The sequence below is a fragment of the Knufia obscura genome (genome assembly GCF_036327395.1).
Source record: "Knufia obscura strain CCFEE 5817 isolate CBS 148926 chromosome Unknown scaffold_7, whole genome shotgun sequence".
NCBI classification, from domain to species: domain Eukaryota; kingdom Fungi; phylum Ascomycota; class Eurotiomycetes; order Chaetothyriales; family Trichomeriaceae; genus Knufia; species Knufia obscura.
The window spans coordinates 1,635,405-1,651,152 of record NW_027042693.1 but is presented as its reverse complement, the minus strand read 5'-3'; the positions used below and the strand labels follow the sequence as shown (position 1 = coordinate 1,651,152).

Sequence of the window (15,748 nt, the reverse complement as noted above, 5' to 3'; positions counted from 1 at the left end):
TGTCGGTGTTGCGGTACTTCGATTGATTATCGAGGCGACCGGCAGGCCCTGTTGAGTCTCGCAGGTTAGAGACATGATACCATGAGCAGGGGTCAATGCTGGGATTTTGCTTGACCGGAATAAACTGGACTGTACATGATAGCAAGGAAGCATACCCATGGTCGAAACATTATGTACTTGGTGGCATCTGTGAAAACAATAGAGCATAGCGATGGCGCACGTACGCTGCATTTAGCAGAATGGAATTGGAATACCCTTGATCAATGCAGCACAAATCGCAAGCAACCCAGCGAATTCCTCGTATGTCTTAGGCCTGGCAGGCGCGCGTACCTAGTGGTGCCAGCCAAGTGCTCTTGCCGTTCTCACTTCAGTTGATAAGACGCGAAAGGTAGGCGCGACCTCACTCACGTCAGGCAGGCACGAGCAGTCGGACGCTCTGCCTTCGAGAGTAAGTCATACCATGAACGGCAAGCGCAACTGGTGAACGAGGAGTAGGACGCACCGCACCTACCTGCCTCATAAGATACGTGTTGCACGAACAGCAGCTGCAACTGACGCGGTGCTGGGACGTCCCTGCCTCGCGCCCATGGAGTCCAGGCTGCATGAGGGAGGGAAGGCACGATTGATCAGTTAGGTCAGATGCTCTTGCCGTACGTGGCGCCGACGCTGAAGGCACGCGAGCTTGACTGCAGCACGGCGCGCAGGTAGGCATCAGCATGCAACAATGCACATGAGGTACGTGTCCTGAACGTCTGGGTGGGCTTCGTACCACAAGCAGTTTCCAGGATGCTAGGTTGGAATACCTTGCATTTGTCGCAATGAAGGAGGCATAGGGTCTCGCCGAAGAGATCTCTGGAGGACGCCAGGGGTGTGGGTCTGTGAGGATTGCGTGAAAGATCGGAAGCTATTTGTGGTCGTGACGTTTCATGTTCCCATTCTACCTATCTATAAAGTGAGCTCATAGTGATCATGGCGTGATGTCTGAAGCTCGCGTGAACATGTGGAAATGCTAGCCACATAACCATCAACCACTACTAGTGCCAGTGCTGCTCTCTGACGTCCTCCACAGACTCACTCAGGAGCCGCATCTCTCAGAACCACCGTGTCAGCCTATTGTACCTCGGGAGGGCACCCTTCACCCACATTTCTATTTCTTATCAATCGGTTTCCTTTGCGGGCGTCCTCCCGAGTGTTAATTTCGCTCTCTACAACGCAGCCTTGTTCGAGGCAGTGTTCCACTGGTATCCGGCCGCGTCGCTGAACTTATAGCCGTAGGACGCGGTAAAGTCGTCGAGGACGGCGGGCCCCCGGGAGCCATATGGGTACTCCATAGGCACAATTTCCTTCTTATCGTCGAGATAGTGAAGGATAGGGGTAAATATACGCCAAGAAGCGTCGAGTTCGTCGTCTCGGACGAAGTTGGAGTGGTCGCCCTTGAGCGCATCGAGTACTAGAGACTCGTAGGCCTCTGGGATCTTGAGGTCGGAGAAACGTCGTCGGTAGGTCAGGTCGAGTTCTGTGACGACTGTTTGCATGCTGAGACCTGGCAGTTTGCTGTTCATCTTCAGGTAGACTGACTCGTTTGGCTGGATTCGAATGACGAGCTCATTTCGTGGAATATCCTTAAAGATTCCGGAAGTGACGTCCTTGAATTGAATTCTGATCTCGGTCTTTTGTTCGTTCAACGCTTTGCCGGCCTTGAGTATGAAGGGGACGCCATCCCATCGCTCGTTCTTGATGAAGGCGACCATGGCGCAGAAGGTTGGACACCTTGAATCTTTGGGTACTGTGTCGTCCTCCTTGTATGCGGGCTTTGTGCCGTCCAAGCTCTTACCATATTGGCCGATAATGACATTCTTGGGCTCTATGGCTGGGATGCCCCTAAGCACTCTGACCTTCTCGTCTCGGATGTCTTCTGAGGAGAAGGAGATTGGTCGCTCCATAGCGAGCAGGGTAAGCACTTGCAGCAAGTGATTCTGCATGACATCTCGAATAATACCAAACTCGTCGAAGTAGCCGCCACGGCCTTCTGTACCGAATGGCTCCTTGAATGTAATCTGTACGCTGTCGATGTGATTTCTGTTCCAGTTTGAGCCGAGGAACTCGTTGCCAAATCTCAGGATAAGCAGATTCTTCACCATCTCCTTTCCGAGGTAGTGGTCGATTCTGAAGATCTCTTCCTCCTTCCAGTCTGGCTCGAGAGCTCGCTGGAGTTCTCTCGAAGATTGCAGGTCCTTGCCGAATGGCTTCTCTATGATGACTCGGGAAATGCCGTTCTTTGGGTAGCAGTTCTTTTTCAGATGCTGGGAGACTGTAATGAAGACTGAGGGTGGTAGAGCCATGTAAAAGATTCTGTTGGTAGCCTTTCTGCCCTTCTCGAGCTCCTCGAGATGCTCGTTCAGCTTCTGGAATGGCTCATCCTGGTCATATTGGCCGGCGATGTATGAGCAGGAATCACAGAAAGCATCTAACTGTTCCTCCACGTCTTTCGTTGGCGTCTTGATGTACTGTTTTACTCTCTTGAGGTATTCGGTGTGGTCCATCTTCGTCCGTGCATATCCGACGATTTTGATATCTTTTGGGAGGAATTTGTTGCGATACTGTGACATTTGTAAGCTGGCTACTGACACAGCGGTCTGGTTGTTTCTGGCTTACCAGGCCGAAGAGCGCTGGGAATGTCTTCTTCTTCGCCAGATCGCCAGAGGCGCCCAGGACGACGATGACGGTGTCCTCCTTGAGCTCGATCGTCCTACAGGTTCTCGTCAGCATGCATTCGGTTTCCAACCTCGGGGGGGCGCCAGCGGCTGAATCGGGCATACCCAGCAGACTGCGGCTCTTCGTTCTGGATAATAGTATTCGACATGTTGGCGTGCTCCCGAGAGTAAGAATCGAGTACTACGAGGAGGAGAGTCGCGGTCCAGCTTGAAGGCGGTCTCACCAATATTATTGATGAGGATTATTATTTTGGTGGGGCAGGTGCGACCGACATCATCTACCCGTAGCTTACTATGCGCACCAGTGCGGACTGATTACGTCCACAGCTTTTTATATCCGGTGCCCTCCCCGGAGGTCAAATCTTATCATAAGAGACTGTTACAACTCTACAATCCAGCATCATTTTCATGCTCACCATCGTGGAGGACGAACCTCATTAGGGAGGCTGTCAGCGCGTATCAAGCATGAATACGAGCACACCGAAACCACGGCATATTACTCCGCTTGATATCGTCTTGCACACTCGCGTTGGCCACCAAAGAATTCAAGGTGAGATAAACAAGGTGCACCAGGTGTGACGTCGTCCAGGTTATGACAAAAGCACTTTCTGCTGCCAGCGATATCTCTCAAAAACAACGACTGTCACTTCCACTGCTGAGGGTAGGACCTAAATCACAATAATAATATCGTTGTAGCTCATGACTTCAAGAAGCAGGAGTATGCTGGGGTTTGCATGTCACCGTATCTTTGCATGATCGCCGCACGAATAAACCGGCCGAAACAAAGGGCGGATGGCTCGGCTACAGACTTCCACGGAGCTAGGACAGGATAAGAGCTGACAAAGTGCGGCTTGAGTACCAGAATTGTCTGCTTCGTCAGAGTGCTTCGCTGACCTAAGCTCAGTTGTGTCTCCCCTTCAGGATACGCGACCAAGCGTTCTCATCGTAGGCAGGACGCGGTGGTAGAAGCATTATGTACATACATTGTCGATTACCACTACCTCGTGAAATGTATCGTAGAAGACGACCGAGCATTCCGTTGCAACAGCTGCAATGTAGTTCGAGTGAAGTACTGTCGGGCTGCGGAACCAACGTCGCCGGCTTCAATTGCATGACTGGTGGTGCATGGAGTAGCAGAGCTACTTTTCCGCCCGGAAACTGGGAGCTCCTGCAGCTCGTGCAAAGCCTCTAGGATTTCCAACGCCGAGTCGCCTCGGTTACATGAACACTGCTAATCTGATCAATGCAAGAAGAGCTGCTAAACACTGCTTCATCTGTTGTTGGGTATCCGAGTAGGAGTCTTGCCAACCAAGTAGCAAATTGATTCTGTAGGGAATAGTCAGGAAGGGGAAGAGTGATTCTGTCGCACATGCTGCATTGTAACTTTCCTCGAAAATGAGGCCTCCAGGCATTCACACTGCTTGAATCACATGATCTTCGGCCTTGGCACTTGCGCCTTCCCGAATCGAGACTCGCACACACCCAAGGAAAATCGGAGACAGACTTTCCCAAGGCCACAACGACAAGCGCAGTTGACATTTCGCGCTCAAGGACCACACCTCGTCGACATTCCTGCAAATACACCTCACCACACAGCCGACACGATGTCTTCCGCACAGGGTCACAGACGTAAGTCGATCAGCCCAAACCTCCTATGAAACGAATGCGACACGCACGAGATCGAACCAGGAACTGAGGACGGATGCTAACACTGGGTCTGTAGTGTATGTCAAGGGCAAGCACCTGTCATACCAGCGAGGAAAGCGAAACACAAACCCCAACACATCACTTGTCAAGATTGAGGGCGTCGACAGCTCGAATGACGCACAGTAAGGACTCCCATCCATACTTCACCACTCGAAAGCAGCAAGAGGATTAGCAAAGCTGGGAATTATACGGACCCCGGCAGCAGATCACTAACACGGCATTGCAGGTTCTACCTCGGAAAGCGAGTAGCATTCATCTACAGAGCCGCAAGAGAACGACAAGGCACGAAAATCCGAGTCATCTGGGGCAAGGTCACAAGACCACATGGCAACAGCGGCGTCGTAAGGGCCAAATTCGCACACAACCTTCCTCCTCGATCATTCGGCGCTTCCGTCAGAGTTATGCTGTACCCGTCTTCGATATAAGTTCTGTTTCTGTTTGGGAGGGTGCATGGAGAGCAGGAGCATTGACGTTGTGGTCGTGATGGCATGATGAATGAGGCGAATCGAGGCAGAAGTTAGACCTGAAACCATGGTCGGGCATGGTCAAGAGCGATAGGACATGCTGGAGGGCGGGGACGAAGGCCAAAACATGATAGAGGAAGTGCTCCGCAAAAGCACGATCTGTCATGCATGATACCATTTTCATCTCTGCAAGTCATTCAAGCCTGTATTTGCGGTCAGGGTTTGAAGAGCTGTATGAGCAAAATGAAACCAATGATACATACATCACACGCACATTCAAACATGACCATCAAATCTTGCTACAGGTAACAGAAGTACATGCTAATCCGAACGCCCATGATAGAAACTCTTTCCGGTAGAAGTGTTACAGAACTCTCGCACGGCAACGGTTGAATCCACGAAAGCTGTCAGTACCTGCCAGGTCCTCACCCTGAGATAACCGGTTGAAACTCAACGAATGCACCTGCCTAAATTGCTCGTTACCAAACGTCAGCGGCCCATGGTTAGCAATGTCGAGTTTATTGGCTTCCCTTCTTATTTTGCAAATCTTGGTAGGATACCTTAATTGGTACGAGACCACCACAATTCAACAGGTCTGCCTACCTTATGTAAGTATCAGGTCCTCACGCTAATGCGAACCACACCTTACACGGTCAGAAGCTCAAGCATATATAAACAGTGATCCTTGAGGCCAAGTAAGTGAATATTTGCAGTCAATATCTACAACACTACTGTATAATCACAGAACAGCCTTGACCAAGACTAGGAACCCTTTCACCCGATACAGAATATACTCTTGATCAACCCTCACAACACTCTCACCCAACACCAGCCCAACAACCATGTCTCAAACCGAGCTACACTTCGTCCCCGACCCAGCCGTAAAAGACGTGTACATCTCCACCGGCACAGGCACCGGGCTCGAATTCTCCCAAACAGCAAACACCTCATGCCATCTCGACGTCGACTGTCCCATCTGCTCCCTGCCACTGACACTCTCAATAAGTGACTCGGCTTCTTCATCGGGGTACACGCCAGGGACTGGCACCCTCATGATAGACCCTTCCAAGTCTATGTCGACCCACAGCACCTGCAACAACAAGTTCCACACAGCCTGCCTAGACGACTGGGATAAGGCCCAGCACGAAGCATTTCAAGCCACGACCTGCCCTTTTTGCCGTGGCGTGCTCCGGGAATAGCCTACCTAGCTGGGAGGAAAGGCTGGCACGATTTGACGTCTCGGCGATGCCGGGGGTAGACGCCGATGAGAATGAAGGTGGAGGAGGAGAGCCTTGATGTGTGCCGGGAGACTGGCTCCGTTTACATGCCGGTGCATTCGTGTGGTGAAGCGCATGATAGAATGTGAACTGGGTACGGTGAGGGACAAGAGTGGCGTTGAGCAGAGATGACTCGGTGAGACTAAGGTGAGATGTACCGAGCACTCGGCACTCTTGATATCGCGGAACCGAACTTTGATCGGCATCGGACACCAGAGTGAGCGCCAGAGTCAGAATCGGAGGCGGAGGCGGAAGCGGAAGCGGAAGCGGAATCTATCCCCGATGGAGCCGATGTCGGCGGAGCAGGCCTCGACGTTGACAACCTCGACGCGCTCACGTGTGAGTTTCTGTTGTGGAGGTTTGTCGACGAGTTCGAGGCCATGCAATTGCGAGCTTATGGTGATGGTGATGGCGATGATCCGCCAACTTGACCAAACGGTTTTTCTCCAGGAGAGAGCCACGTCCGCATCCCAAGAACTCGGCTCACTTAGAGGATAGTCGAAAGTTAAGAGAGGAAAATTCAAGAGTGGAGGGACAGAGGTCTAAGACTGAGGTGAAGGCAGTCTAAGATCGAGGTGAAGGCATAGGAAGTCGAAGGTTAAACACCACACCACATAACACCAATAGCACCTGTACACTTCATGGAACATCAGCTTCCAAAACCCCAAGCAGAGTACCTCAGAAAGTAAAACAGTACACCAAAACCCCAACGAAAGACGTGGAGGAACAGCCATATGCTTCTCGGGAATTTTGGTCATGGCCTCAAGCATAATACTTAGTAAGAAGATCGCACCATGGAAAGAGCAGAGTATCTTGAAGACAGGAACGCATCACCCAGGAGGACACTATACGCCAATGGTGCACTAGTTACCTAGCTGTGGAAGCGATCTTAAGGAGGCAGTCATGACTACCTACGTAGCAAGCAAGCAATAAATAGTAATAGTAACTCGCACACTTAGCATCAGGCTCCACGCAAGCATTTGTCAAAGTGCACACCAGCTATTCGCTGCTGTATTGACACCGATTCTATCTTACCAATGACTCTCGTGCTTAGTCTCGCTGGATCTGTCCTTTGTGCCTATGCTTCTGCCCACTGCATGTTGACCCGCTTTGGCCTCACACGTCCCGAAGCCCGTAGCGTAAATAGACATACTCCCTCCTTTACCTTTGTATGTGATGACGCCGATCGACCAGCGGCTCATGCGCAGCAGCAATACGTGCGTGATCTTGAGGTCGATTTTCAGCTTCTGCAATGTGTTAGTCAGAAGCATGGAAGATTCTTCAGATCGCGAAATTGTTCACGTGCCGACAATGTTGCTTCTCGGCATCGACAGCCTACGGGGAAGCTGTGCGTATGCCTCAGCAAGTTGACGGCGACACCGTAGAAAGAAGTGCTTGAGAAATCACAACGGAAGCAAGAGTTGAGGAAAGAAAGGTCTGCGCCAAACATGTGTGGTGCTGGATAATGTGCCTTGCGGTGCAATGTATCTGGGCCACTACGCAACGCTGTATACACCCAGCTACATACCCGCGTCTCTTCTCCCTCCTACCGATCCTTCTTCGTCTCTACCTTCCCATCCACACCCCCTTCCTTTCCCCCAACCTTCTTCTCCGGCTTCTTGTCAGGTATCCCATAAAGCCCACCGCCAAAGAACACCACACCCGCACCAACCAGTACACCAATCGGCAGACTATTGCCAAACAGGTAGATACTCAACAATAAACTCACTACCTTCCGCACATTCAGCACGATACTGACGGTGAGTGCACTCGTCTGTGTAGACAGATGGTGCACGCCACTTATGCAGGCTATCTGCGTGATGCTGTTGAGCACGAGGTATGTGACTGCTTTCGGGACGTGCTCCAGTGTGAATAGCTGTAGCGCTCTATCTTGCCATGTTGAGTTTCTTGGGACGGAAAATCGGTCCATTAGATCTGTCATGAATGACAAGTCACTTGAGTCCTTCGCTTGCCGGGTTGTTGATGGGGAGGAAGCAGCGCTCGCTGCCAGCAACCTCTCGAATTGTGTCTGTAGAGTGTTGTATTGTAGGGCGAAGAATGGAAGGGAAAGTAGATGACCGTAGAAAAGCTGTTCGTCTGCAATTGCTGGAGTTCGACCATATGTGGTATAGATTCCGTCTGACCAGGTCCCCATTACGGCGGAGAGAAGCAACGCCAGGGTCAAAAGGGCGAAACCCGGAGCTTGATCGAGGAGAGGGTGTGTATTCTCCGTTGAGGTTGAGGTTGAAACTGCAGTACTCGCAGTCGAGTTGCTCTTCAGGCCATCGTCCTTACTCGTAGGTCCTGTGGATGTGCTCGGTGCCTTGCTCGAAGCATCACTGAGCGCAGCAAGCACAACGCCCATGAAGAGCAGCCCAACAGCCAGCACCTTCCTCGAGCTGTATGTCCTGCCAGCCCATATGTACCCCACAAGCATACTCGCAACGGGTCCAGCACTCCGTAGTATGATATGCAACGGCAAGGATATCTTGTACCCAAATGCAGCATTATTGAGCACATTGATCATGGCAAACTGGCCCGCAAAGAGCATCCATTTCGTTAGGGGCACCTTCCGTCTCTTGAGTCTGGGGAACCATGTTCGCTGCGTAGGCTGTAGAGGACATGGTTCATGGTCGGACGTGACCCAGAACTGCAGCTGCGATGGTAGGGTGTACAGCGTTATGAACAGGAACTGCAGGAATGTGATGAGTGTGCCGGTCGAAGAAGAGAGGGTCAAGATCGACTCGAGCGTATAGACATTGCTGCAACATCCGCCGAATATCAGCAGTAATGTTCTCAGTAGCAGAGGCTGCGTGATCAATGGTGAAAGGATTGTCTTTATGGCTGCTACTGCTTTGGACGCCAGTGTCGGGTCGGGCATGCCACTCAGGTAAGCGAAGTCGTAGGTCCTTACGTCTGGGTCGTCATTGTGAGGCTGCGGTCGCCATCGAGTCGGTCGTGGATCTGCTTGGTGGACTTTTTGGATGCCAGGACTGGTCACCGCAGTGCCCGAAGGTGGAGGAGGCATTTCGGCTGGACGTGCAATGCCATATGTGAGAACAGACGAGATGTTCTTATATTCTTATGTACTTATCATGGTCCGAGATTGATTCACTCAGTGAGCCAACAGCTGTAAACGTGCTTGCTGACTCTATGCCACTTGGAAGAATGACAGGTCGTAATAAGTGAGTGACTTTTTTGTGGAACCTTACTCATCGTTTTCATGTTCGAGAAGTAGACGCTGCAGAAATGCGTTTCAAGGAGAACACCGATAAGATCCAAAAAGAGGCAGCTACGACCTTGTTGGCTTATTGAACAGCAGTCGCAGCGATGCTTTCCAGCTTGAACTGTGCATTGAGCGCCCAGATGGCGCAGCCTGAAGGAACCGGCCTCACGTTCCTTCCGCAACTTACTCCGAGCAGGATCATTCATGAACATGAGCAGTCAAAGATATGCATTGAATACAAGATATCAAACTCAAACTATCTACTTCTTCTCCCAGAACAAATTGACGTCCTCTCCCTGCAGCCAGTCGGCCATAGCCTTGTACATATCATACCAGCCCTTGTTGCCGGCATTTGGCAGATCATTCAGAATCTTGTGACCCAAGCTGTTCTGAGCAGCACCAAGGTACTTGTATCCCTCAGTGTACTTGTCCAGCTCCTCCTGGCTGAATGTGGGCACATCCTTGCCGTTGACTGGGATCATCTTATCTTTCTCGTAGAAGAGCTTGACGTATTGTGCCTTCCACTCGCCGTCCTCGAGCTTAGCGAAGAAGATGAATCGGCAGTCGCACTCGATGTCGACTGGGATACCCTGGATGATGAATCGCTGGGTGATTGTGGCCTTCATCTTGCCGATGCCTCTTTGCTTGGCTAGGTTGACGTTGGCGAGGGTGCCGTTCTCTCGGTGCATGATGAAGTCGCCGTTGGTTCGGCCTTTTATCGAGACGTCGATGAATTGGTCGATTGTGAGGCCGCCGGACCAGGCTGGAGATTGTTAGCAGGTGTCTATAGCTTATAGATTGGTGATCTTACTGGTCCATACGTAGGCACCCTCCTTAGTGAATAGTGATCGGTAGTTTTGCCATTCTGAGGCGTCTCTGTATACAGGCCATCCTTTGCAGAGCTCTGTTATGCAAAGTCTAGCGAGAGTCTCTTCTGTTGAACCGTTGATGTGGTTGGTGACGACGGGCTCGCTCTCCTCTGGTGGCACGTTGTAAACCATTTTGATGTAGTGTGAACGATGCTGTACTCAAGTCCCTGTGAGATGTGCTTGTAGAGTGGTATTGCTGTTGGCTATAGTTTGTTTTGTGGTGTGTAGTCTACGAGAGATTCTTACGTCTGCTTCCTACCTCTTGTATTTATCTTTTGGCATGCCAGGGTCACATCTGATCCGACTTGTGTTCCGAGAGGGGCACGAAACGTGTACGGCGGCATCGCAAGCACGATTCTGGTACGCCGACTGCCACATCTGGTGGGCTAGCCATGACGGAGGCCACGAAGGTGGTTGGTAGGCCAATGGCATGCCATCATCCTGGCTTATTCGCGGCAATTCTGGGGATTCTGGAGATTCCCATATCGTCACGGAAAGGGGTTCGGTAGATGGATGTTGACTCTCTGGACGTCAGACCCGCCAGGGTGATGAGGGGAGCAGGATGGAAGTCTGCGCAATCACGAGTCTGGAGTGTTCGAGTTGGAGAGAAGTGATCGGAAGCTCGAGACGGCAAAGTTACAGTCCGGCTTTGAGATATTCCGGATCTTGGCAGCTCCGGCAATCGTAAATGCTTCCGCAGCTGCCCTGCCCACTGTGCCGGTCAGAGTTTCGACCGCATGGCCTCGCTCTCTCGTCTTGCAACACTTGCTGTTCCTGCAGTAGCGTCAGATACTGACATGAAGCCTTCAGCTTAGATCTTACTACCTGCGGAACCCCCAGCGATTCCTGATATCCAATTACCTACATCCTTCACAAACTGTTCACCCATCCCATCCGGCTCAGCATGCAACTTGTGATATCCACCCTCATAAGACACAAATCTACTCTGCTCCGCCATAGCATCGCCCTTGCGGTTCTCGACTAATCTATTGTACAACCTCTTGCCCGCATCAAAATCACACACTTTATCTCCCGTCCCATGCCCGAACCACACCGGACACGGCAACGTCTCACGCATAGCAGCCTGTACCTTCGTAGTCCCAGCCCCATACCCACTAAGATACCCAGCACGATCCAGCAATCCAGATAGACCCCGTAGTGTACCTGTGTCATGGCATAACTCATCATCCTCCCAGTCCTTACAGACCTTCGGATCACGACACATGTAGCTAGAATCCAGCTTTTGCACCATCTGCCTGTTTGGGAGGAGTTTACCGGCCAGTCGTCCGGCGACTACAACCAGGCTATTTGGTTGCGAGGCCGGCGGGAAGCCGACATGTGGTGCTTCGACGAGGAGGCCTTGAATTGGTAGAGGAACCCCTGCGTCCGGGTTCTTCTTTGCGTCCAAGCTTGACAACGTGAATGTATTTGGGTCGGATAGGAGATACATTAGACTTTCAGCACCGCCCATACTATGGCCCATAAGGAAGAGCTTCGGGTTCCCTGCCGTGGTCGTAGATCTGATGCTGTCCGATACATGGCATATGAAATCATGAATGTCACACAGAACCTGGTGCGTATCGCCTGTTTGGCCGCGGAGTGATTTATCCGCTGATACTGAACGTCCCCATCCTCGTTGGTCGAAGCCGTGAACTGTGATGTTGTAAGGTGGCGACGAGAGCGTTGGGAAGAGGTCGTAGTAGGCGTTGATGTGGTCGCTGAAACCGTGAATGAAGATTAGACGGACATTTGGAGCCGCTTGGGCTGGCCAGGTCTTTGTGTAGAGCTTGGTGCCGTCGCGGGTAGTGAACGTGCCATCTGCTGGGAATGCCATATTCGAGGCGTTATGTTTCACCCGTCGGTGGGCAACTACCTCTGCGTTGAGTGCCGTGGCACAAGTCAACCCTTTGAGCTTAAAGGAGGCAGATATCTTTATAGAGTAGAGTTGACTAATTTAGGTCTCCACGTTATGGTCAAGCCCACGTTAGGTCGACGGAGGGTCAAAGATCACAGCGAACTTCTTCGCCGCGGCTCGCTTGGGGAGATGGCTAGTAGTGTATACGGAACGACTATTAGTCTTGAAGAAAATAGTTGGTCGCTGATGAATGTCGGGGAAAGGAAATCAATCATGAATGTCACTGGTGTCAGTAGTGAGCCCAGGATGAGACAAAATTACTCCGGGCATGCCATGAATAAAAAGCTTCCTGTAACACGACATTTCTTCGACGGAGCAACTACAGTATCTCAGCTTGTCAATCAATGCAGTGTTGCATGTGCTCAATGATTTCAATGATTCTGCTCAGGTAGAGTGTAAATATGCGAGCTATCTTGCTATCTCAAGAATATAAAAGTTATCAATGGCCTGCTCGGGAGCCATGAGCAAGGGCGCCAGTCCCGAACCATAGTTGGCATTCGACTCATGTTTAGAGCTAAGTCCATGCAGCATGGGGCGGCATGATTCGTGATTCGTGGTAAAGGCAAGCTGCATGCGGCTATCCGTGTTGGTGATACAGGATTTTGAGGCCCGATTCCGTAGCAGTAGAGTATGGCAAACACCCCAATCTCGTGCCTTTTAGAAGTCCCAATCCTCCTTAGTTGAGTCAATAGCCCACTGGAACTTCTCTCGGAGTGTTTTGGAGAAGAACTTCTCTATCGGCACGTCGAACTTCTTCGAGAAGACCACCGTGAGTCGAGGATCGATGTAATTCTGGGATAAGTTAGTAGTGGCAAATGGAAACAACAAGGGCGCAACTCACGATTTTGGATGTGCCGAGAGCAACCTCCTTGTTGCTCTCCTTGTCCTCAGCTTGTATAGACATGTTAGCAACCCTCGTCTCGAGAGCATCGAGCTTCTTCTGCAAGCTGTCAATACTTGGCGACTTGCCCTCAGCTTCGACCTTCTTGGACTTGTTTTCTTTCTTGAATTTCTGCTCGAGCTCTTTCACAGCACCGAGTCGCTCTGTAAGCTCTTTTTGCTTCATCTCCTTCTGGCCCTCGGCTTTGAGCTTTTCGTTGTCCTTTTCGAACTTCTTGGTGATTTTGTTTGTCTGCTCTTCGATCAAGAATGCTTGATGCTCGAGAATCCATTCTTGGTCAATGTCATCCGGGAGCTCGAAGAACTCAGCGCCCTTCTTCTTCTTGATCTTGGAGTCGATATCAATCATCATTTGCTTGACACGCCAAGCCTGATACTTGACACCTTTGATCTTCTCGCTCATCTTTTCCATGGATTGGGCATGACTTGCACCGACAGTTCGCTTGTGATTACAGATGATAGCCACCCTCCGATTAGCATCATTGTAAGCTTTGACCCTTTCAGCTACTGTACCGCCTGGTTTGATTTCCTTGAGTAGTTGAGCAAAAGTCCAGGAGGCGTTGTAGGTACGAAACACCTTTGCGGTGAGCCCAGGCATCTGGTTGGAAAGATGTTTGTTGAGAGATGTCGTGGTCAGTCGATCAAAGATATCGTCGCCTTCCTTCTTGGGTGCCTTCTTGAAAAGTCTCAGATTCTTAAAAATTTGCTTGTCAACAGGGTACTCCTCGTGGAAGCGAATGCTGTCTTTGCCCAAGAAATCGAACTCGACAATGTTTGGCTCTCGGAGAGTGATGTGTTCGTATTTGAGAGAGCAGCAACCGACTGTTTCAGCTTCATCATCGCCTTTCTCGTTGCCTGCACGAAGAGCTAGAGTATCGATGAGGTACATAGCAGTAGCCCTTTGGCGGTTGACCATGAGGTCGTCTTTGAGCTCCTGCCGATAACTCTTCCGGATGTCGGCGATATGGCCTTTCAGGCGCCTGGCCTTCTCGAACTTCTCAAAATCTGATTTGCCTTTGACATCAGAGTTAGCAGCAAGCATGACATACTTGAAATTGCCGTTGATGTTTTCTTGCCACATTGCAAGCCAAGTGCCGGTGCGGTCGTGCTTGACTTCTTTCCATCTGTGTCCTTCAGGAGGTGGCGGCACAGTGGCTTCCTTGCCGATATTGATCGTGATCTGCTCCGGCTGCACACGCGCCTTGACGTGTCCAGTTTTCGGGTGCTCGCCCCGACCTCGGAACAGGCCTGGTGGTTCAACGCGGAAATTACCAACTTTCTGTTTCTTACCGTCCCAGAGACAGAACATGTAAGGTGCCTCGATCTCATCCTTCTCGGCCTTCAGCCGCTTCTTCTCTTCTTTGGGCAAGTTCTTCTTTGCCTCTCGCTGAGCATCGTGATACTCAAAGATTGGCTTGAAGTCGCACTTTGAGAAGTCTTTCACAGCAATCTTATCGCCATTCGGACCTTTGGCACCTCCAGTCTTCTTCAGAATCTCCTTGAAATCGTTGAAGAAGTTCTTTTGGAAAGTGGGATTTTCGACATTATGAGTCGAGTTGAGCATGCTACCAAAGAAGCCAGCGACTTCTTCGGCGTCAGGATGAAGAGTAACCGGCACACCGTCATACTTCATCTTGACGTTCTTTGGTAGTGGCTCGTATGGCGGTGGGAATACAACACCACTATGTTGAAGGGTATCCCACTTGTTTTCTCCATCGCCTTTCATGGGATTGTCCCACCAGTTGGTCTCCCCTTCAGCCTCATCATCTTCGGGTTCTTCGGTTTCCTCTTTCTTGACGGCCTTCCCCTTTCCCTTCCCTTTGGTAGGAGCCGGTGCTTCGGCTTTGACTTTCTTGGTCTTGGAAGCTGGTGGCGTCTTTTTCGATAGAGGCTCGTCATCACTGGACTCTTCCTTCTTGACCTTCTTAGCGGCAGGCTTCTTCTGTGGTTTCGTTATTTCCTTCGCCTTTTCCTTCTTGATAACTTGTGCGGTCTTTTCGGCAGCTTTCATGATATCTTGCTTCTGGTCTACCAATTTCTTGGTAAGAGGGGTATCCGAGTCCTCCTCTTCGCCAATATCTGCAGCGCTGATGGTTCGAACTCTGCCATTTGACTTTGCAGCTAGAGGCTCATCATCCGAGTCGCTTTCGATGGCATGGCTTGGTCGAGATGTTTTCTGTTTCTTGCTCTATTTGTTGTCGTCAGCCAAAAATGATCACACCTGCTGTGGAAATGGAGAAACTCGTACCAGAGGTTCATCGTCGCTCGATTCTGCTTCGGCAAAGTCTGGCCGGGCGCTGCTTGCTTTCCTCTTCACGCCATTCGTTGTAGCATGCTGTGCATCCTCCATCGAAACGTCCTGTTCCAGATTGGGTACAGCTGGCACGACGTCCCCGTTGGAGGGAAGCTGTTTGTCTAAAGCAGCATCTGTTTTGGCTGATATGTGGGCCTCGGATATAGGGGCGTGTGAAGCTGAAGAGGATAACATCAGTGCCGCGTCCCTTAGAAAGCCTTATGGCCTGCTTACCTCCATTGACGCCATTGGTTTTTGGCTTGGATGCCAGAGGCATATCGTCATCAGAAGAAGACATGATGCGCGCCTTGATCAGACCAGGCTGGTGCCGAGGGACATAAGAGGACAGCAGCCGCGAAGGGCTCGATATGCGCCGAGGATAT

The 15,748-nt window shown here is 50.9% G+C and overlaps 7 protein-coding genes across 7 annotated transcripts; 2 read left to right on the top strand and 5 right to left on the bottom strand.

The window, feature by feature from the left end:
* Positions 1-1,205: 1,205 nt before the first annotated feature.
* On the bottom strand, positions 1,206-2,863 carry ZWF1 (Glucose-6-phosphate 1-dehydrogenase; the record flags this gene model as incomplete). The annotated part of the gene is made up of 3 exons (XM_064875207.1): positions 1,206-2,600; positions 2,656-2,749; positions 2,820-2,863. The coding sequence occupies 3 exons, from the start codon at positions 2,861-2,863 to the stop codon at positions 1,206-1,208; spliced, it is 1,533 nt and encodes a 510-aa protein (XP_064729607.1).
* A 1,455-nt stretch (positions 2,864-4,318) lies between these two features.
* On the top strand, positions 4,319-4,846 carry RPL33B (60S ribosomal protein L33B; the record flags this gene model as incomplete). The annotated part of the gene is made up of 3 exons (XM_064875206.1): positions 4,319-4,343; positions 4,438-4,543; positions 4,648-4,846. The coding sequence occupies 3 exons, from the start codon at positions 4,319-4,321 to the stop codon at positions 4,844-4,846; spliced, it is 330 nt and encodes a 109-aa protein (XP_064729606.1).
* Positions 4,847-5,727: 881 nt separating this feature from the next.
* PMZ80_006794 (uncharacterized protein) lies at positions 5,728-6,084 on the top strand (the record flags this gene model as incomplete). Its single annotated transcript, XM_064875205.1, has 1 exon — positions 5,728-6,084. The coding sequence occupies one exon, from the start codon at positions 5,728-5,730 to the stop codon at positions 6,082-6,084; it is 357 nt and encodes a 118-aa protein (XP_064729605.1).
* Positions 6,085-7,708: 1,624 nt separating this feature from the next.
* On the bottom strand, positions 7,709-9,190 carry YEA4 (golgi uridine diphosphate-N- acetylglucosamine transporter; the record flags this gene model as incomplete). Its single annotated transcript, XM_064875204.1, has 1 exon — positions 7,709-9,190. One exon carries the CDS (start codon positions 9,188-9,190, stop codon positions 7,709-7,711), a length of 1,482 nt encoding a protein of 493 aa, XP_064729604.1.
* Positions 9,191-9,648: 458 nt separating this feature from the next.
* On the bottom strand, positions 9,649-10,389 carry PMZ80_006792 (uncharacterized protein; the record flags this gene model as incomplete). Its single annotated transcript, XM_064875203.1, has 2 exons — positions 9,649-10,151; positions 10,200-10,389. The coding sequence occupies 2 exons, from the start codon at positions 10,387-10,389 to the stop codon at positions 9,649-9,651; spliced, it is 693 nt and encodes a 230-aa protein (XP_064729603.1).
* Positions 10,390-11,068: 679 nt separating this feature from the next.
* On the bottom strand, positions 11,069-12,091 carry PMZ80_006791 (uncharacterized protein; the record flags this gene model as incomplete). The annotated part of the gene is made up of 1 exon (XM_064875202.1): positions 11,069-12,091. The coding sequence occupies one exon, from the start codon at positions 12,089-12,091 to the stop codon at positions 11,069-11,071; it is 1,023 nt and encodes a 340-aa protein (XP_064729602.1).
* Positions 12,092-12,829: 738 nt separating this feature from the next.
* TOP1 (DNA topoisomerase 1) lies at positions 12,830-15,663 on the bottom strand (the record flags this gene model as incomplete). The annotated part of the gene is made up of 4 exons (XM_064875201.1): positions 12,830-12,964; positions 13,014-15,260; positions 15,321-15,487; positions 15,600-15,663. The coding sequence occupies 4 exons, from the start codon at positions 15,661-15,663 to the stop codon at positions 12,830-12,832; spliced, it is 2,613 nt and encodes an 870-aa protein (XP_064729601.1).
* Positions 15,664-15,748: the final 85 nt, after the last annotated feature.